General features: G+C 46.1%; 1 protein-coding gene across 2 annotated transcripts; it reads left to right on the top strand.

Annotated features, from left to right (window-relative positions):
- Positions 1-355: 355 nt before the first annotated feature.
- Positions 356-19717, top strand: PPM1K (protein phosphatase, Mg2+/Mn2+ dependent 1K). Of its 2 annotated transcripts, none has more exons than XM_039550578.1 (7): positions 356-482; positions 3443-3952; positions 4479-4579; positions 11918-12083; positions 12607-12751; positions 13565-13699; positions 14173-19717. In XM_039550578.1, the coding sequence occupies exons 2-7, from the start codon at positions 3513-3515 to the stop codon at positions 14302-14304; spliced, it is 1119 nt and encodes a 372-aa protein (XP_039406512.1). In that variant the 5' UTR covers positions 356-482; positions 3443-3512; the 3' UTR covers positions 14305-19717. The 2 variants fall into 2 exon arrangements, with proteins under 2 accessions (XP_039406512.1, XP_039406513.1); XM_039550579.1 differs by having other exon boundaries at positions 397-482; positions 3447-3952.
- The last annotated feature ends 961 nt before the right edge of the window (positions 19718-20678 follow it).

The following is a 20678-nucleotide window of genomic DNA, read 5'->3' as shown; positions in this document are numbered from 1 at the left end:
TGTGGGTCCCTTCCAACTCAGGAAATTCCGCGATTCTGTGAAATTAGGAAGAATTTCTTCACAGAAAGGGTGACTAGACATTGGAATGGGCTGCCCAGGGAGGTGGTGGAGTCGCCCTCGCTGGATGTGTTTAAGGAAAGACTGGACGTGGTTGGACTCGATGATCCCTGCGATCTCTTCCAACCTAAGTGACGCTGTGACTCTGCGGGACAGGGATCTGTGCAGGGTCACCCCGGCCGCAGCCGATCCCCTCTCGCTGGCCCAGCCCAGGCCCGTGCGAGGCCCGGGCGGGGCCGGTGGGCGGGGCGGGGGCGGGGCGGGAGGCTCGGCCGGCGCGGCCGCCGCCGTCGGGCCGATTGGCCGGGCGGGCTCGGCGGGCGGGGCCGGCGGCGGCGGCGGGGCCGCGCTGCAGCCTCGGCCGGGGAGGCGCCGCTCTCGCACCGCTGGGGCGCTGCCGCCGCCGGGCCCGGGTGCGGGAGGAGGTAAGGGCCGCCTGCCCGGGGCACGGGCCGGGGGTGAGGGAGGGCGGGGGGCCGCGCTCGGAAGCGTCTCCTTCTGCTTGCCCCTTCCTTTCGCTCCGCGCTCCCTTCTCCTCCAGCCGTGGCTGCTGGGCAGGAAGGGCCGCGGCAGGGCCGCCGCCGTCCCCCGAGGCTAGGAATGTTAGGGAGCGGGGCTGGCACATCAGGGAACGGGGCTGGGCACGGCTGGCGATCCGCAGAGGCTGCCGCCGAGCGGCGCAGCTTTGATACGCACGGAATAAACGCGGCCTGTGCTAACTCGTGATGAGTAAACTGCAGCAGAGACGGCTGTAAATTGCTGCTGTCCCTGTGCAGTTTGCTGTCTAGGCACGGAGGCGAGACTAGATTGTCACGGATTAAAAAAAAAAAACCACCACCAACAACGCTCCTGATTTAATACGAGTTTAACACCCAGAACTGGACCGTCCTGCCCACATCCGTGCGGTTTGGAAGACACGCGAAGCAAGTGCACTTAGAATTGTACATTCCTTTTTACATACGTCGGATCCCCTGGGGCAGCAGGCATGTCTTCGCTTTCTTCCGGGTTTCCTTTTCTTCCCCTTTTCTTCTGGAAGCCTGGAAAATTTCCATCTGCCGAGCAGCAGACAGCCTGTAAAACTACAGTTTTAATCACTCCCCTCATCCCTCTTTAAGCGCTGTGTTTCCCTGCCGGTCTGTAGGAACTGTTTCCCTCCAGGTGAACGTGTACAGATGAACAGGATCAGATGGAGCACCTCAAAGCAGATTTCCATCTAGAACTGTCCATTTTGGACTTTGTCTCTAATACCAGTGCCCCCTTTTTCAATGCCTCGGTCTTGTTTTGCCCAGATGGGTCTGCCCTGTGTTTGCAGACATATCAGCTGGGAAAGCACAGCCTGTTGTGTGTCCAGAGCTGTTTACATAACAAACTAAAGAGCAGGTTCCTACTCCTGACTTGCAGAGACCCTTGGAAATCAAAACTGTCATCACTATTTTTACTTGTCTGGTGAGAGTTGAATTTGATAGAGAACAAATGCATTAATTAGCTTGTGAGTTTGGATTGATCCTCTGATTCGTGCTGTGGATACTGGGGAGTCTAAATTTAGCGAGAATTTCATGTTCTCAAGCTGACAGAAGTGAAAGCGAGCGTGGGTTTTGCTAATTGCGAGGCTTTCTGTTTGGTCGTGCTGTGTTTCACAGAAGGAAGTTAACGTGCTGTTTTTACGAGTCAAGGATACCAGGAAAGAAAAAGCAGCTCCAGGAATTATATCAGGTTTTAAACACCTGTAAGTACACTGAAATAAGGGTGTGATATTGCCATCACCCTGCAGTAAAATGCAAAATCTTAAAATTTCAAGTGCTTCCATATTCAGCTGGTGCAACATCAGTGATTTCCAGAACATTCAGCCTTTTATCAAGTCAATTGTTAACCTCTAAGTGCTAAGTAAAGAAACCTTTCCTCTTTCCATGCAACTTAAGAATTGCATGAAAGGTAAACCTACAGCATCTAAAGCAACATGCTTTGAGCTGGGAATGACGCATTTGTTGAAGGCCTCCCAAAAGCTCTGTCACTGCCATTTTCTACTAAAGCAACCCCTTACTAAGTTACCTTTGATTGCATGTTTTTTGCAAGTACACAGATTTTTACCTAGCAAGTTAAAAACATAGTTTTAACAAATATTTTCGATCTAGAGATGCAGTTGTGATTGGCTTGGGCAAAGTACAGCAGCAAGGCACTCCAGCCCAGAATTCAAGAGTCTCTGGGTACAAGTGTTGCTCTTTGCTGCTTGATTACATCAGACCAACCTGCTGTCATTGCTTTTTTTTTTTTTTTGCATTCACCATAATCCTGGGTATTTTTAGATCCTTTGTTATGTCATATAATACTTTTCACTCATAATTTTGCCCTCAGCAAACTTTGAGCAATTAAGTTAGAAATCCTTCACTGGGTTTATATCTTTAGTGTGGTTAGTTACAGTGATCTGTGTGGTCCAGTTCAAATTACTCTGGTGCAACAACATGTAATTATTACAAACTGCATCCCAGCCTGTTGGACTTGGATCAAGTTGGGTGTTACTCTACAAAAGGTCAAATAAACCAATTTTTCTTCATTTTCCAGCATGCTAGATGAGTCATCATTAGTGAATTTTTGCCTGCTGAGCCAAGTAGTGTATTTGAATTTATCTGGACTGGAAAAGACATCTGAGAAGCCAGTGGAAGATCTTGCTTGCCTGTGTTAGCCCATTTCAGGGTTAAGTGGCAGAGAACTTCAGGCTGGACAAAACAGCAAATAGTTGCATGGGGTTTTTTGAGGGGGAAGTTTACGTGTGCAATTGTGGATGTCCATGGATATGTTCTTCGTGGTCATTCTTAGCATTAAAAAAATCACAATTAACTTCATAATTCACAATTAATTAGCTCTGTGTTAAAAAGTATTGTTGAAGACCTCCATAAATGTGACAGAACCAAATATCAAGTGCAGATAAAAAAATTTAAAATCCAAGCAAATACATTTCTCCTTCCTTTTCCCCTGGGAGTCACAGTGCAGATATCTCAGCTGGTGTTTGAAGAGCATGCGTGATAAGCTCATTTTCACAACCTTATCTCTTGTTTTCACATATTCATATCTTAGCAGTATCATCACTCTAATTTGCTCCATCTCAACCTCTTCAATCTTTGAAAACTCAAGATGTCATTCTGTAGGGGTCAGCAGAAGTGCCTTCCCTTGCTCTGTGTGCAGAGCTGGGGTTGGATGTGGGCTGCTGGTGTGTGTGGGATTTTTTCCCGGTGAGTCACTCAGATCCCTCTGCAGTTTCTTCCAGGGAGTGCTGTGCTCTGCATGATTAGCGGGCTCTCAGGGTGACATTGTTTCCTGAATGATGCAACTGAAAATTCGCTTCCCTGTGCTTCTTGTTTCCTGATCGGTTTTCCCTTTGTTCTCCAAGACAGTCCAGCAGCTACACATCTTCCGCTCCTGGTCTTTTTTTTCCCTACGAATCTCTGCGAAGACAAGTTATGTCCACAGCTACTCTAATTAATTTGGTACGGAATGGAGGGTTCCAAGTAAGAAGGAGAGCCGTGCTCACGTCCCGCTTCCTGCAAGACGAGACGCGTCCCACAGCCGCCTGCTCCATCGCTACCTCCGAGCGCCGCGCCTCCCGCTTCGACTCCGACGGGAGCGGGCGGCTGACCACATGGGACACCTTTGGCATCTGGGACAATCGCATCGATGAACCCATTCTCCTCCCACCCAGCATAAAGTACGGGAAGCCGATCCCAAAAGTGAGTCTGAGCAACGTGGGCTGCGCCAGCCACATCGGGAAGAGAAAGGAAAATGAGGACCGGTTCGATTACGCTCAGCTGACGGAGGATATCCTGTACTTCGCGGTGTACGATGGGCACGGCGGGGCAGCAGCTGCAGACTTCTGTGAAAAGTACATGGAAAAATATATTAAGTAAGTGCTCGCCAGGGGAATGTGCGTCAAATAAATTACAGCTGAGATTCCTTCCTTAGGGAATCAGTGGGTTGTACATTGGGGCTAATCCTCCCAGGTTATGTAGCCGCCTCTCCTTATGGGACAGAGGGAGCACTGGATGGAACAGCCATACTATGAATTCCTTACCCATGAACACAGGAGAGGAAAGCACGATTGTGCCACCTGTCCAGGAAAGGTCTTGGAACACAGGGAGAATGTGGACTGACTGTTCTCACACAGGGTCTCTGTGATCCCTGACCTATGGTTTGCTTACACTCTTCTGTATCTATCCCATCCTGGGACACTGGATAAGGAACTTAGATATTTTCAAAATTACAGGATTATGCTTTCAGTGCACACAGTTAGTAAAATCACATTACCTTTTCACTCAAGTTCAGCATCATTCAGTGGGTGCTGGAAAGAGATAAGACTGTGAAACAGATTGATCAGGATGCATATTTCTTGAAAAGAAGTTTAATATTTTTGTTTGCTTGTTTGTTTCTAGGGAATTTCTTGCTGAGGAGGAGAACTTGGAAAATGTTTTGAGCAAGGCTTTTCTAGAAATAAACAAAGCATATCAAAGGCATGCCAATCTCTCTGCTGACGGTAGGTAAAAAAATGTTCTACTCATATAGGCGTGGAGAATAAAGTTTGTCTTATTTGCTCAGTAGTTTTGCAGTAAAATGTCCAGAAAAGTGCTTAAAAGCAATTTTACTTAACACAGGATTTTGCTCTGGTCACTTACTGCAAATGAAACAATTATGCTTTACCTCCTAAAAATGAAATAACTACTGGAAATCTCAGTCAAATTTACTGGGGGAGTTATGAATCTGAATGTTAGCATAATCATGAATGAATTTTTCTTAATGTGATTCTGAAAAGGATAGTGTTTGTCAAGGTAGCAATGAGTGATTTAGATTTGCAGGACCATAATTTTACTGTTAAGAAATGTGGAGAGGGGTATTTTTGTTTCGCTTTTTCTTTTAGGGGCGAGGGGGGATTGGTGTTTTTATATGTTAATTTGTTTGTTTTAAAGCCGTTACTCCTGTGGATTAAAAGCTTCAGTGTCAAAAGTTCCCCTTCCTAACTTGGCTGCTGCACCTGAGGAGGAACGTAAGCCAAAGTTAATGCAATCGATATTGCTTCTGCACAAACAGAATCACAGGAGTAGCTGAGTGGGAAAGGGAAAAAAGCAGTGAAGAAGAAAACAAGTTTGGCCGTGGTAAGGCTGTAGTAAAGCTGGCACCAGCCCTCTTAAGACTCCCAGTTAATCCTGGCTGTTAATGAAGTTCTTGTATATGTGTCTAGAGACTAAGTACATCTGAAGCTCCAGCTGCAGCAAGCAGAGTTTATAGAGAGTAACTTAGGAAGGGAGATGGAATTGCCTGTCCCACTTCTGTCACAGGAGCTTTCTTGGCCATGAAAGTCAGTTTAGCCATGAGAGTCAGTTTAGCCAGTCTTAAAAAAAAACCCAAACAAACCCAATTAAAAAAAAAAACCAAAAAACACCAACCCACAACAGAAACCTCCCCCTGCCAATACACAAACCCCACAACCAACCAACCAAAAAACCTGTCTCAGTGCTGGTGCAGGCACTGGCAAAGTAACTGAGGTTGTTCCAGAAGAACAGAAACTGTAAAAATCTTCTCTCCAATAAAGACTGGAAACCAAGGAGCCCTGTAGGGACTGAAGTGATACTGTATTCCCAAGCTGCTTTTCTTAAGCAGTGACTGAATACAATCAAGTAGTGGAGTGACTTCCTGCAGTTTAACTACTAGATGAATCTAGACTCAAATGCAGGACAGGTAGCCTGACTGTTGCAGCACTGCTTCTTACCTTAGCCTGCACCAGGGATCAGGAAAAAAGTCTTAAATCTTGAGATGCAGCCCTTAAAAAGGGGGGATTAAATCTATAAAGTTCATTTTCCCATTGTATTTCATGTGGTTAAAAAAGACCAGAGTCACTTTTGACCTATGGGCTGAGTTTTAGCCAAGCTCATGAGAGACACACCAACAGAGCAAATGTGCTTTTTATCCCAGAGCCTCTTTGCAAATATATTTTCTTACCAACCCAAATCCAAGACAGCATTTGAATACTAGCTTGTGTGCTTTCCTGGATCAGACCATTTCATTTTCAGATCTAATTGTCCTCCTCCCTGCCCCTTTGTGAGTAGGATGGCTCTTGGTTTGGCTCACTGTAATGACCTCAGTTCTTTGTCAGAGCAGCTCATTGAGGAGAAGGATTGAGAACTGTACTAGATATATTATTCTGTTATTCTGAAAACTGTTTCCAATCATAGCATTTTAGGTGAGACTTACAAAATTGGATTACAACATTTGACAGACAAATTGTACAGCAAGCAGAGCATTTTAGAACTGCTTATAGGATTTTTTTCATACCATTTAACTAACTGGTGCTGCTTAATGCCAGAAAACTTATGCAAGTGTTACCAGGATACTGCATAAGCCCCCTTCATTAAAAAAGCAAAATAGAGGGTAAAAGAGTTGCTAGACATCCACAGGGGCCACGGTCTGGCAGGCACTCAGTGTTTCTCAGGTAGGCTGAGCACCTGCAAGCTCTTGCAGGAGCCTGGGGGATCAGCCGTTGTTCTTGGCTGAAAATCAAGCTCTAAGGCAAAGAATGGAGTAACAGGGTGCAAAGTCAAGTTTGGATTTCTGGACAGATTAAACTTCTTGCATAGCTGTTGTTAAAATAACTCAGTACTATGTTGACTGCTTTGTGTGGGTATTTTTTGTTGTTGCTGATGTTTTGAAAGTTACATAAAATTTCAGTGCTTGGCATGTGTCTTTGTTAGAAGCCTGCTTCCAAACTAATTTGGTTTGCCAGCAAAATTTCTGATTAAGTGTGGCTATTCTGGATGTGACAGTCAAGACAGTTGCTAGAGTATCTTGAAGATGGTGGTTGATTGTGTATCATGGTGTATCTGGGTTACACTGGATGCTCCCCGAATCTGACCTCCTTTTGAAACCTGGCCGTAGCTGATGAAGTGGAAAATAATAGCTTTGTCTTGTTCCAGCAGATAACCCTTCCAGAGCTCGCTCCTTTCACTGTCTGCAAAAAAACCAGTGCACGTTCAGGATGTCCAGGTCTTTACTAACACACAACCAGCTTTAAAAACTTGTACCTGGGTTTTTGAAGGAAACTAAACCCTGGGACAAATCCCTGTACCCAAAATGCTATGTTTGAGGCATTGTTTATAGTACTATTTAGAGGTAAAACCTTACATAAGGCACAGATTTAACAGGACTAGAGATGTGCCTTGTTGGAGACCTCAGCTATGTCTTCAAGGGCATGGCCCTTTGTAGGTCACTTAATGATGATACAGTATTTGAAAATTCAGGTAGAAAATACGTAGCATGGTAATTCCTGTGAGCTTTCAATAATAAAAATGGTTTATCTATGTGTTCCAGGTACTGCTGCTGTGTCTGGCATGCAGTTCACCAGAGCTATTGGAGGGCTGTTCTGCTGGAGACTGGTCCAGTAGCCCCTCTGACAGTGACCTGCACCTGTTGTTTCACACAAAAGCATAAGAAACTTGCTGTAGGCAGGTCTGGGATAATCTCTCTTCTGCCTAAATCCCATGTAATCATTAACAGCTTAGAGCTATGTCTGAGCCCTGAAGCTTGGTGTTTGATACCTCTTCAAAAATGCATTTTCATTCCCTTCCATGCATTTAAATATATCCAGTCACTTTCAAATCACTGCAAAATTTAGGTATAGAACATAAAGGAAGCTCACATCCAACAAATGCCATTATCCATGGGACAAGTGCCAGAGATGGGCAGAATTTTCTGCTATTTTTTACCAGCCATAAGAACTGAAATGTAAAGGCTGAATAGCTTTGCTCAACAAGGATAGAAATAAGAAATTAAATTCTGTGCTTGAGGAAATTTGAGCATTTGCGTGGAGAAATGTAAGACAAGCCCTCTCCTGCCCTACTGGAGTCCTACCAGATATTGTTACTGCTTCTGCTCACTGCAAGCCAGAGAAAACAAGAGGAACTTTTCCATCAACCTCCACGTTCAGTGCATCCAGCTCTAATCACATTGGCCACTCACTTCTGGAATAGCCATCTTATTAAAACATAGCCAGGTATTAACTGGTCTATCCATGTTTGAAAGGAATCTTACTCTTGAATCTTATTGTGCTGAGCAAACAGCAGAAGTTATTTAAAAGTAGTTAAATTTTTAAAGTAATGTTTGTTTTGTTGGGGTTTTTTTAAGTTACCATTAAAAAAAAAAGATTTTTATTTCTTTAAATATGTTAACCTGCAACACTGAGGAAACAGGAGAGCTGCAGAAATTGTACTTGAATATTTTGTAAATTTATCAGCATTGTAAAGCCAGCCTTTTTATCCAAGGGCCCTGATTATTACCTAATCAATTTAGATGATATTAATTACAATATTAAAGGGATGTTTATTTTGCCTATTTTTCATTAGTCAGAACAATTCATATACTTCTATTCAGTGCCTTTAAGATGGCCCCATTTCAGTTGGCACTGGTATGAACTTCCCATCTTGGTGTTATATATATAAAAATTACCTTGAGGGAACAGGTGTTCTTCAGAGTGGCCACTCTTGCCATATATGAGACAGCTGACCCTCTAGCAATGATAAAATTCTTTGGTTGATCTGTTAGTTGGTTACTTATCTCCATAGGGGAAACAAAATTTAGAATTTATTTGGGCTGTATTTAAACTGGTTTTGTCACACAGTTTTAGCAAGAAGGTGAGAACAGTGGCAATTCCCCAGAAATACCAAGGCTGATTTACCAAGGCCAAAGATGCTTCCTACATGACCTGCAGAAAGGCAGTGCAGGCAGACCTGAGAGTGACTGACTCTATCCCCTGTTCTGCAGCCCTTATTCTTGCATCTCCAGTGTTGCGGGTTTATTTTGTTTGAACAAAGTCCCTGGGTGAATTTCCTATTTGCCTCTGTGTGCGTGTTATTTGTGGCAGACACTGTACCTGGTCAGCAGCTCTAGAACTGGAGGCCCTGGACACTTTAAGCTGGGCTTCAGTGGAAAGAGAGATCTGCTTAATTTTGTCCCAGGTGAAGCAGTCCAGCGGTTCCTAGCCTGGACTACTGGAAGGTTCCCACATCCTCTTTGTCACATTAGTTGAGATGACTTGCAGTAGAAGTTGTCCAGTGAGTGTTAAGAACCTATTGAAAGATCTTAGTTTTATAGTGATATTGTTAGGAAAACAAAATAAACTCTTTAATTGTTAAACCAATACATGTGCTGATGCAACGTATTTTGTGTTATTAAATAAACTAGCAGCAGTTATAATAAAGCACTAGTAATGTTATTCCATCATCATTCCTGTGGTTTTGAGCTGTGCTAGAAATCACATAATGGTACATCTGGCTTCATACATGTTCTTGTATCCCTACCTAGAGCATGAATGGGGTCCAAGGAAGAGATTGTGAGCAGAATGTATTTTTTTCTATGAGTGCTGTTTAACTAATAAACATATAAAGTTCAAGTCACTATGTCCATTGCCACAATTCTGGACAATATTTTGTTCTTTAGTACCAGCCCTTGATTTTGTGATAGCAGCTCTTTTCTTTGGGAGTTTACACTCCAAAGATGCAGATTCACCTGAATTCCAAATGTTTCCAGCCTTCTGTGAATTAAAGACTATGATTTAACTCTTTTTATATTTCTCAGCATAGTTCTAAAACCACAGAATGAAATGGGAAAGTAGCAGCAGTTCTGCATTAATTTTAATGTCTGAATAAAATGTATTTTCTGTAAAATAAAAAGGTAGTTTTATGTAGGTTTCTCTATTTCACTTGTTCTAACTGTTGGCTAAAACAGGTATTTTACTGGTTCTACTAAAATTTCTAATTGCGCTGGTACTTGTTAGTATCTTACTTTCATAATGTGCCTCAAAGTGAGCCTGCACGGGGCTAGTCCCTGCCTCGAATGAGAAACAGGATGTCGGTGCCTGCCTGGATAGTCAGAAGCTGCCACATCCAGTTTCCAGTGTCCCAGCCTGCATGGTGCTGGTGCAGCCCGAGGTGTGACCGCGGTCACCACGGCTGACGGTCACCACTGACCTGCTGGTTCAGCGTTCAGCTAAACCCAGTCCTCGCTGCAGTAATAATACCTGTTTTAAATAATAACACCAGCTTAATTAACACTGGTTTGTGAGGGTTTGTGTTTGGTTTTTTTGATTTATGGACTCACTGCTTTCACGGCACAACAAGGCTCAATGCATCTTCCAGGGCTTGGTGACTTCAGTTTACTCCCAGCACTGTTTGACTTACAGGGTGCTGAGATCTCACAGGGCTGGGGAAGGAGGCTGTCAAGACCTCACAGCTCTTGCATTTCTGTTGCTGTCTGTTGGGAGCTGGTCTGATTTGGGAGTGCCTGGCATTCCTTGGGATCAAACGCACAGTCCCGTCTCAGATCTGTCCCATGTCCCTGGGGTCAGGGCTGCAGGGCCAGAGGAAAGAGCACATGTAGTTGTAGTTGATCTCTGCAGAAGCAGTGGTGGAAAGACAGTAAGATGTTAACTGTTAGTGACATGAAACCAGGAATATAACTGGGGATTCACATTCCTAAGCAAGCCCAAAACTCATCTCCAATTGGCTTGCTTTGAAAAACTGGAGCAACTGGAAAAGCCCAGAATGGGGGTGACCTACAGAGGGCCTTTCAAGGGGATTTGCACTGGCTGTGAATGCAAATGTGTTCCAGGCAGTAGCTGGTCCTGTCCAGACATTTTAGTGTAATAGCTCAAGTCAGCAGGAGCTTTCCAGGCATCTCTCACTGGGTTACCTCTGCAGAATTTGCAGGAAGGGAAGATAATAACTGTAAAGTGGAACTTGCCCTTTCAAAAACCAAAGAAAGCAAGGAAAGCTGGACAGTTTTTCTGGCATTTTCTTCAATGCAGATGATTCTACAGATCTTTTTCCTGAAATAGGCACATGCATTTCTTCTTTTCAAGCATTTCTTTCTTTTTTTTTTCCTCCAGACCATTGTAGCAATTGAAATGAGAAACCCTTAAATCTGCTTGCATGAGTGAATCCAGGCAGGTCCCTGAGTACAGTCAGCCAGCTCAGCGCACTCCCTTGCCCTGTAAGAGGAGGGCAGCACCTGTTTTGCCCTCTGGGCACTCACAGTAAACCCCTGTCAGGTGATCCCAGCAGTGCCCCAGGCAGGCTGCCCAGACAGCCACTGCCACCTGCATCAGTTTGCAGGCACAAGGCCAGGCTGAATCCCAGAATCCAGCTTCACCTTTGCACTGGGACCTCCAACAAGTTGAGAGGGTCAGGAGGGAGTAGCATTCCTTCCTGGAAAAAGCCAGGAAGCCTGTTGGCTGAATCCTTCTTCTCTGGGGGAAATGGAGAGGGAGTGTAGCAGCTCTGACAGTAGTAGGAGGATGCCACAGACTGATGTACTGCTTTCCCTTTGGTGATCTCTTTGGAATTACAACTACTATAATTATGTATTACTATGTAATTGCCTGCTTCACCACCTAACAGAAAGAGCCATCAGCTTTATGGTGACCTACCTGTGTAGCTACTGTGCCCAGGGATAAGGACAATAACCCTGTAACTCGACGTGAGCTCGTGGGACTGAAAAACTCTCTTGCAAACTGAAATGAAGCCACTGTGTCTTGTACTGCTAGTATCCCACTTGCCTTGTTTGCATGGAGCCATGTTGTTGCACGGAAACACTTAATCCTTCCTACCTCCCCTCTCTTCCCCCAGTCCTACATGCATGCATGTTTGCTTGTTTTGGTTTTTTGGGGTTTTTTTTGTATGTGTAGATTTAGTTTAAACTTAAAAACAGTTACTTGCTGATTAGGTAGAGCACAAGTTGTCTTTGTTTTACCAATTGAAACTGTTGCTGTTATAAACGGCTCCACGCTTTGAGGCAGTGCTAAAACCTCTCTCTTTGATGACATTTGTAGCAACTCTGCTGAACTCGGGGACCACTGCAACAGTGGCTCTGCTCCGGGATGGAATTGAGCTGGTTGTGGCAAGTGTGGGAGACAGTCGTGCTCTGCTGTGCCGGAAGGGAAAGGCCATGAAACTCACCATTGACCATACTCCAGAGAGAAAGGAGGAGAAGGAAAGGTACCTGCTGGCTGAGGAGGTGGCTTCCCAGAGCATGGCCTCAGCCAGGATGGGCTTGTGCTCTGCTGCTGGGTCAGGCCAGGAAGAAAGCAGAGTTGAATATAGAGCTGTGAGACCAACCTGAGCTGGCAGTAAGCTCCAGTTAATGCACTGGGTCCCGTTTAGAGGACCAGGGGTGTGGAAAGCCCTCCATGAGCATAAACTGTCTCAGCAGTAAGATCAGTATCACTAAGATTCAGAACAGAGCCGTGACCACATGGTTCAGATTTGTCCAAAAGCGCCAAGTTTGAACCAAGTTAGAACCTGAAGAAATGCACTTTGATTCCTAGGTCAGGACTCAGCCCACCAAGACACATCCCTTCTGTGGAGCCCTTCAAACAGCTAAAGCCAACCCTCAGCCTCCCAGCTTAGGCTCTCCATACATCATTCCTCATTCTAGCTAGTGACAGAAATTGTGGATAGAGATGGGGGTAATGGTGTGAAGCAGTAACTCATTTGCTTTTTCTTTTGTGACTCTGCACAGGATTAAGAAGTGTGGTGGCTTCGTTTCCTGGAACAGTTTGGGACAACCTCATGTGAATGGTAGACTTGCAATGACACGGAGCATAGGAGATTTGGATCTTAAAAACAGTGGTGTGATAGCCCAGCCAGAAACAAAGAAGGTTCAGGTAAAAGAAGGTCTGGTTAACAGGGACAGCAACACTCGGACTCAGGGGCTTCATAGGTATTTGATGCAGTGGAGGTACCCACACAACACGAGCCCAGGTGAAGCCTGATGGCCGCACGTTGTTTTTTATTGAAGTAACCAGAGAGCAACTCTAATTGAGTTGTTTCAGATTAGCACTAACAGGACAGAAAAAGAATCTGGTACTAAATTCAACCAGATCAACTTCTGAATCCCACTTCTCACAGTAGAATATTTGATGAGGGAAGAAAGATAGCACATGATGTGCATTACAGGTTTTAATCTGTTTGGGTCCTGTGGTCAAATGAATAATTTTGAGGTTAATGCTGGCATAAAACCATCACTGAGAACTGGGTGGGATATGGATGGGCTGCCATCCAAAAAGTAGGATGTGTTGAGGTTTGCACAGTTGAGAGGAAGAGGGGGAGGAGGAAGGGACAGCTACATGTATCGTACCAAAGCTCTGAAGTCATCTAGAAAACAAATTAAGCATCCAGAAGGTACTCAGCCTCCACTTTGGCAGGAAGCTCTCCTGTCCGTTCGCACTCTGCTTGTTAGTTTTCCCCAATGCACCTCCCAGGCCCCCAGGAACTTACACTGTTTTGGCCCTAATGAAGTGCCACCCACTAGGGGTTTAGGGAGATGACTGCAGTGCTTTCATGTCTTCCTTGAAACCCTCCTCTTCAGGAAAAATTCAGGAAAAAAGTGCTTTTCAAGAGTGTAAAAACATGGGGGCAGTTCCCTTGCGTTGCAGCACTCCTGCATGGCCATGCAATGCTGTGTGCCTCTGTTGCAGCTGCAGCATGCGGACGACAGCTTCCTGGTCCTGACCACCGACGGCATCAACTTCATGGTGAACAGCCAGGAGATCTGCGACTTCATCAGCCAGTGCCACGACCCTGCTGAGGCCGCCCACGTGGTCACTGAGCAGGTAACGCCAGCACTGCTCCCAGCACCAAGTGCTCCTTGTTGGGTTGGTTTGGCTCAAGAAAAACCCTGAGGTTTTTTATTTACACGTTCAAGTGAATTGCACTGTGCTGGCTGAGACATTCACCAGTCCTGCTGGCCAGCCTTTTCTTTACCCTGGGTCTCGCCATGTCCTTGCCAGGCATACATCAATTAATTTGCTTAGCTCACAGTCCACTGAACTGCATGGGGCTGCAACTGCACCTTATTCCTGTGCTGAATATGTCATCAACGTAGATGGAAATGGCCAGTTTCTGACCACAGTTCTGGATGGTGGCATATCCTATGGAAGCTCTGGGGCATACCAGAATGGAGCATCAGGGCCAGGAAGGGGCAAGGCAGTCTCCAGCCTCAGGGTGTGCTGTCCCAGGTGAAGCCAGACACTTGTTTCCCTTTCCAAGCGAGACGCTGATGCTGACACTTTGTTTCTTCTCTCAGGCAGCGCAGTTTGGCAGTGAAGATAACAGCACCGTTGTCATAGTGCCATTTGGAGCTTGGGGCAAGTACAAGAACGGGGAGGTCACCTTCTCCTTCAGCCGCAGTTTCGCTTCCAGCGGGAGGTGGGCATGAAGACAATGCCACAGCAATCCTTTCCTGCCGTCACCTGGACACAGTGTGCTACAGGAGAACACCTCCATCTGTTCCTAGGCTGACTCAGTGTCTTGTCCATCTCTTCTGCTCCCAGTGTTAGAAGGTGCCACTGCTCCCTTGGTGCGTAGTGCCCGTTGTTGCTTATGGCTGACCGTGTCTTGCTGCCCGCGTTATTCCAGGCAGCATCGGGGCAGCCCCAGCAACTCCACACATCACTTTGTTCACATAGACGAGGTTCTGGGCTTTCACCTGAGGCTGGAGGGGGTGCACAGTCGTTTCATGCCTACTTGTATTCCCCAGGACCCTCAGTTCCCTGGCAGCTGTGAGTCCCTGAACCACATGCTGGCTTCCTTGTATGATAAAACACAGAGGAACAAACGCACAATGTTCTTAGGTAGAAAAAAGAAAGAGGGTTTGTTGTCTTCCTCTGCTGCAGCCACCCAAAACTCTCCTGTGCTCCAGGAGAAGTGGGTGAAAAATAAAGGAGAAGTTTCAGAATGTTTAGGTTCTGATGTCAGTGGCATGTGGTGTAGCTCTTCCTGAGACAGTGCTGCTTAATGCTCTCACTGCCGTCATCTGTGATCCTCTAGCTCCAAGGAGACAAAGCAGGCTGGAGCCACGTGCTGTTGGACAGATGGGAACCTTTCTCCATTGGGTCCAAAGCCTGTACGGTCTCTGTGGACCATGCAGCAGCCCCTTGCACTGTCTTCTCTTTGCTGTGTCAGTGCCTGACAGGAGCACAGAGGAGGGAAAAAGACGCACAGTTTTGATATCCAGAGACTCTCATCAACTTGAATTTCTTTTTTTTTTTAATAAATAAGCTAATTTCAAAGAGTTTACTCTTCAAGATCTAATGCGTAAGACATTTTATTTCTTCATACATACATGAGGATTTTCCTGCCCTCTGCTGAAGGTATCTGAGTTAGTTGTGATCTCTCATATCTCTTCATGGTACACAAGCAGATGTGAAATGCCCCAAGCAAGCTAGAGAAAGGAGAGAGCATGACAATAATGTAATTTTTGTAAGTTTGGGGTATTGTTTCTAGTGGGTGTCAGATATTCAGACACCAGAAAAGAGTTTTATACTTAAAGGAAGTGTTTCCACTTCCCTTCTTGGAGGGAATCAGTGTTCAGTGAGGCATGGGTGGCCAGAGCTCTGATCCAGCTCATATCACTGCTGTGACATGGACTGCAGGTGACATGTTGGCACAGGAGAAGATCTGTCCCAGTGTGCCTCATTCAGACCTCCTCCTTCCTCCATTCCACATCAGCTGTCAGCTCCTGTGGCAGTGAAACATGGGCAGAGAAGAACTGGTCTTTTCTCAGGCTTGCCACAATATTTTTCCTTCTATGGGTGCTTCCAACAGCACAATTGTAAAAACAAAAAATGAAAGAGAAGTTGCCTGATACTAAATTGCCTTGCAAAAAAAAAAAAAATTCTGAGATGCCTGGCCTGATTCTGATTTTCCAGTGTGAAATACATATCTTCATTACTTTTATCCCTTTCCTTTGAGACCAGGGTTACCCCTTAAGCAGTTATTTTTCCTTGTCTCTGGTGGAAGGCCTAGCAGCACCCAGCAGAGCACCGTGTTGTACTGACAGCATTAGGTACTGGGTGTTCAGAGGGCACCAGTTTTGTCTGTCCCAGCACTTGGTGTATATAATGTACATATTTGGGTTGTAGCTGCAGAGGTGTGTGTAAATCTCTGCTGTACTGGATGCTGGTGCCCAGGCCTCTGTAGTGAGCACACCACTGGTTTACAATCTTAATTCCCTCTTTCTCCTCAGATTTTTCCCAGGGCTGGGGTTCGGTGTTCACCTGAGGTCAGGATGCTGTTGGAGGCTTTTATTTCTCCTGACAGAGTGGTTTTCTTCTCAGGGGAAGGATCCTTCCGTAACTTCTTTGAAATTTTACCAAGGAAGGGTAAGACAAAGCTCTGTGAAACAGAGGATGATTATATTAAGGTGTACTGGTGGTTGACTATTACTGCTTCTCTACTACCACAGAAACACTCAGATTGGGAAGGACTCCTGGGCACCATCTTGCCTCCAGTCCTTTCTATTGGGTGGCCCCTTCTCAGCAGCTCACTTCCCCTCTCAGTTCCTGTGGATGGGCTTCCAGCTCACCTCCCTCCCACTGCCTCTTGTGTTCCCCTGGGCATGCAGGAAGAACCAGGGTGAACCATGTGCCTGGGGCTCCCTTCCCCTCTGACTGGGACTGATTTCCTGGGGCACCCCTGGTAGCCAAGGTGCTGCTCCATAGGAATGAAGAGATAGATAGATTTGCTGCAAAGTTTTGGACCCAAGAAGAGACACTCTCCATGGTTGGTGTATCCATATCCAATGACACATTACTGCCAAGCTTAAATTATGATGCTGGAGCAGTTTGAATCACTGTTCTCCACTCAGCCTGTGTGCACAGGACATCCTCTGGATCTTTGGAGACCTCACTAGATCACTGTAGATGGCTTCCAGCACCACTGCTCCTCAGGTGCTGGATGCCTTTATCTTCACGATTCCATGTTCCAGGGGAGTTCACAAGACCATCCCCACACTTGAGCCTTCTCCAGAGGCTGCAAACTGCTGCCTCTTTTCCAATTTCTCTCTCAGTTCCTTGGTTCCTAGCAAGGGATCCCAGCTGCTGGGCTTCCTTGCCTTCCAGTTGCTGGCTGTCAGTCCCGTAATCCCAGCACTGGATCAGCCAGGGAGCAATCCCCTCACCTGGCTGGTGGCTGAAATCTTTCCATGTCTCAAAGCTCTGAGGAGGTCTGGGGCAGGGCAGTTTCTGTATCCTGTCTGAATTCACTCTCCTTCCTCCAGTTTGTCTACTGAAGAACCAACATCTCGACCAAACCTTTCCTTTTCCTCCTTCCTCACTGATCGATGATACAGACCCATCGTTTCCCTTGTCCAGTTTCTTTTTCACTCCTGGGGCAATTCCTGTAGCTGCTGCTGTTCCAGTCCTGCCTCAAGCCCAGCCCTCCCAGCACTGAACTGAGGCTCAGTAGGCACAGGCCAGGCCCCAGTACGGGGCAAAAGCTGCTGGTTTTCACTGGGGTAGGGCAAGGCACGTGTCTATCAGTGACACACCAGTTTGCCAGGGTTGTTGCCTGTTCAGGTGTAAAGTCCCTGGCTCTGGGAGGTGATGCCTGTCCTAGGAACCTGCCCAAATCCCTCCACACCCCCTGCCAGCCAGGGAACAGCCGTCTCAGGGTGCGTTTCAGTGTTGCCTCACCCAAAAATCTTCTCTTAGGCCATGATGACACCAGATTCCACCAACCCCATTTTGTGCCAACAGTGTTAATTAGTAGCATTAACAGCTCATGTAAACATGAACAAGGACCTCTGGAACCTGCACAATCATCCACATCAATCCAGAGTGGGGAGAGGGAAATGTGGAGACAAGACAGCTCCCGCAGCACAGCAAGGCCATCCATGCCAGGACAAAGCCCAGAACCATTGTTTGTACTAACACAATCCCAGCTTCAGCCTTATAAAGGGATAAGCAGTGCAGCCAGCAAACTCCCTGACTCCCACAGGAGGTTGCCACTGCTGTAGCAATAGCACACTGGATACAAAGCTGCTGTTCTCCATGTCCCATGTTGGGTGCCAAAAAGTACCGAAGAAGGTGGACCTTGGCTGGAAATCGGGTGCCCACCAAGTCGCTCTATCATTCCCCTCCTTGGCAGGGTGGGGGCAGGGGGGAGAAAACAAAATGAAAAAAAGGCCCAAAACCTGGTCAAGATAAAGGTAGTTAATAAAGAATGTTACCAACCCCTTTTCAGGTGCCAGTACAGGGCCGAGCACCATGAGGGTGCTGTGGAGAAATGAGCTCCATCTCAGCCAGGCCCAATAAACACTGCGAAGTTTTTTATCTGGTCACTAAGCCCCCTGCTGCCCGTGGCACCTCTGCAGGCAACCAGCTCCACTGTACCCCCCAGGGACTGGCAAGATCCTCCTGCTCAGCAGAGCTCCTTCAGCTTGAGGACAAAGAGCAAATTGTCCTAACGAGGGCAGCTGCCTGTCAGAGAGGTTTATTATTCCAGGACAGTGAAGGATCTCACGCTTCAAATGAAACAGAATGGAATGTTCGCTCTCTAGCTCACTGTCTTTCCCGTGCATCTGAGGTTTCAACAAAAAGAGTATTTTCTGTTCATTACAGACTGAACCAAACATTAAGGGTGACCTGGTGAGCAAACTGTAAAAAATATTCACTTTTTTCTTACCTTTTAGGGGGTGGATTCTGAACTCCATTGGATTTGATAAGAATATTTCCTTGCCTGAGCACCCCCCCCGGAGCAGTGGAATCTCGCTCTGTACAGGCACTGCAGAAGGGTGGGCTGTGGGTGCAGAGAGGCAAAACCTGCTGTCCAGCTAAGTACTCATTTTTACTGTCAGGATGTGGAAGGCACTGGGGGCCTCAGGTGGCTGGAGGATTTACTAGCAGAGATGTTGAGACTGCAGATGGATTTCCAACTTAAGTCTCCCCACCACCTGGAAAGGGGGGAAGGGTCATGCGTTATAGAGGGGACTCACAAAAATGTCATTTGCGGCCTGGATTTAGGAGAGCTGGTCTCTCTGGATGATGAACGTAGTGGAAGAGACTGAAATGGGGGGGGGAGATCCAGTAATTCATTTAATATAGGCCTTCATTACAGTCAGTCCCTTTGGGCTGGAGAATAATGCTGGAGCAGCTGAGAATGGGGGTGTGGAGAGAAATCAGCAATATCACTGCTTTTTACATATTTGGAAGTTGTGAGGAGCTTAGCCTCACTACAGGATTTCTGCTGAGTTCCTCGTCTGAGGATCAGGGTTCCATGAGCCACATTTTCTGTCTCAGCAGGTGAATGTGCTGTGGTGAGACTTTGGGATTTTTAGCTAAGGGAGAAGCACAAAACAACAGCTACCAGTGAAACTGGTTTAATAATTATTAAATCCTTAAACACCTTCAGTTGGGCACTGCCAGGTCAATGCTCACTCACCCAAGAAGGTGAATGTACGGTACAGCAACACTCTGGGGACTCCTCGGTTCCAAACTGCTGTTCTGAATGCAGAGATACCCATCAGGTGCCCTCTTGACTTGGGTTATGGAGTGCTTAGGCAGTGGTGCCTGTCATAACTTTCTTACAGACTTAAGTGCAATTGTGTACATTTGTTACATGCTTTGCCCTAGGGCTGTGTGTAATTCCTGTGGTTTGATGTTTATCTTTGGTGTAATCTGTGTTCGAATTTCATCTACTATGAAATTTTATAGAGGTGTCCACCTTGCCTTTTTTTTTCTTGCTTTAAAAATGTTTTCTCATCTTCATCAACTCAAAGCTACAGTAGAGCAGCTAAGTCTGTACTGGAATGCTGACAAGATCTTTCAATAAAGAATTGGCTTCTAGGAGCTGTGTCACTACAAATGGATTTTTCTTCTTCCACTGCATTGCCAACTACCAGAAAAGCTGCAGCTTCTCAAGCTGTGTCACAACTGTCCTGTTAGCCCTGGGCCTCAGTCCTTGCTATAAAAAGTTTCTGATAACCAAGGCTTTGCCTACAAAGACATTCTCCTGGTGATAACCAGTGCAAAGTACCTCCTGTCTCTGGGCTTTGCTGCACCAGGGTGACACGTTCTAACTTGCTATTTTTGTCTGCCTGGGTGGCTGTCATGGTGAGCAATGCCATCCTGTGACACAATGCAAAGAAACAAATTGGGCCTCTGCAGGAAAATGTATTTTTGCTTCTGCATGAATTCAATGCTGTTCTGTCACACTTGAAGAAATTACAAGGAAAAAAATAAGAGCCAAGAGTTTTAACTCATCTGCAGAAGTAACCCTGAGATCACTGGTATTTTTAGTTAATACAGCTTTTCCCAGCTGGGCTCAAAGCAATTTTACTCTCTCTCCCTTGAAAGCAGCAGCCTTGACTTCAATGAGGTCTTAGCAGTTTCCTACAGCTGAGCCCCAGCACTTCTTTTTAGGAACAGAATCCTTTTTTGTTGTCCTTTGTTGCCAGTCCACGTCTCAGCTCAGTCTGGAGCTGATCAGCTCTTGAATAAATGCACATAGCCCATGGTGGTCTTGTAATCACTGCTCGGATGGGTGAATTCTGAGAGCTTGGGTGGTGTGTTGGGAAACCTGCTGGACAGCTCTGCCTTTCACAGGAGTTGGGAAATGGCTCCCAGGTTTCTCTGCAGTTGGAGCATTTATCCTGTAATGAGCATCCCTGTGAGCTACTGCTTTAAGAGAGGAGAGCGGCTGAGCACCAGCAGCACCACAGTGGTTCCCTCCCCAGCTTCAAGATGGTCTGGGCAGAGCAGCCAAGCTTTGAGGGTAACAGTCCTTGCTGTCACCTGGGTGCTCAGAGAAGCT

The sequence above is a fragment of the Corvus cornix genome, chromosome 4 (genome assembly GCF_000738735.6).
Source record: "Corvus cornix cornix isolate S_Up_H32 chromosome 4, ASM73873v5, whole genome shotgun sequence".
NCBI classification, from domain to species: Eukaryota; Metazoa; Chordata; class Aves; order Passeriformes; family Corvidae; genus Corvus; species Corvus cornix.
Note: the sequence above shows the minus strand (reverse complement) of the source record. Positions and strands in the feature narration are given on the sequence as shown.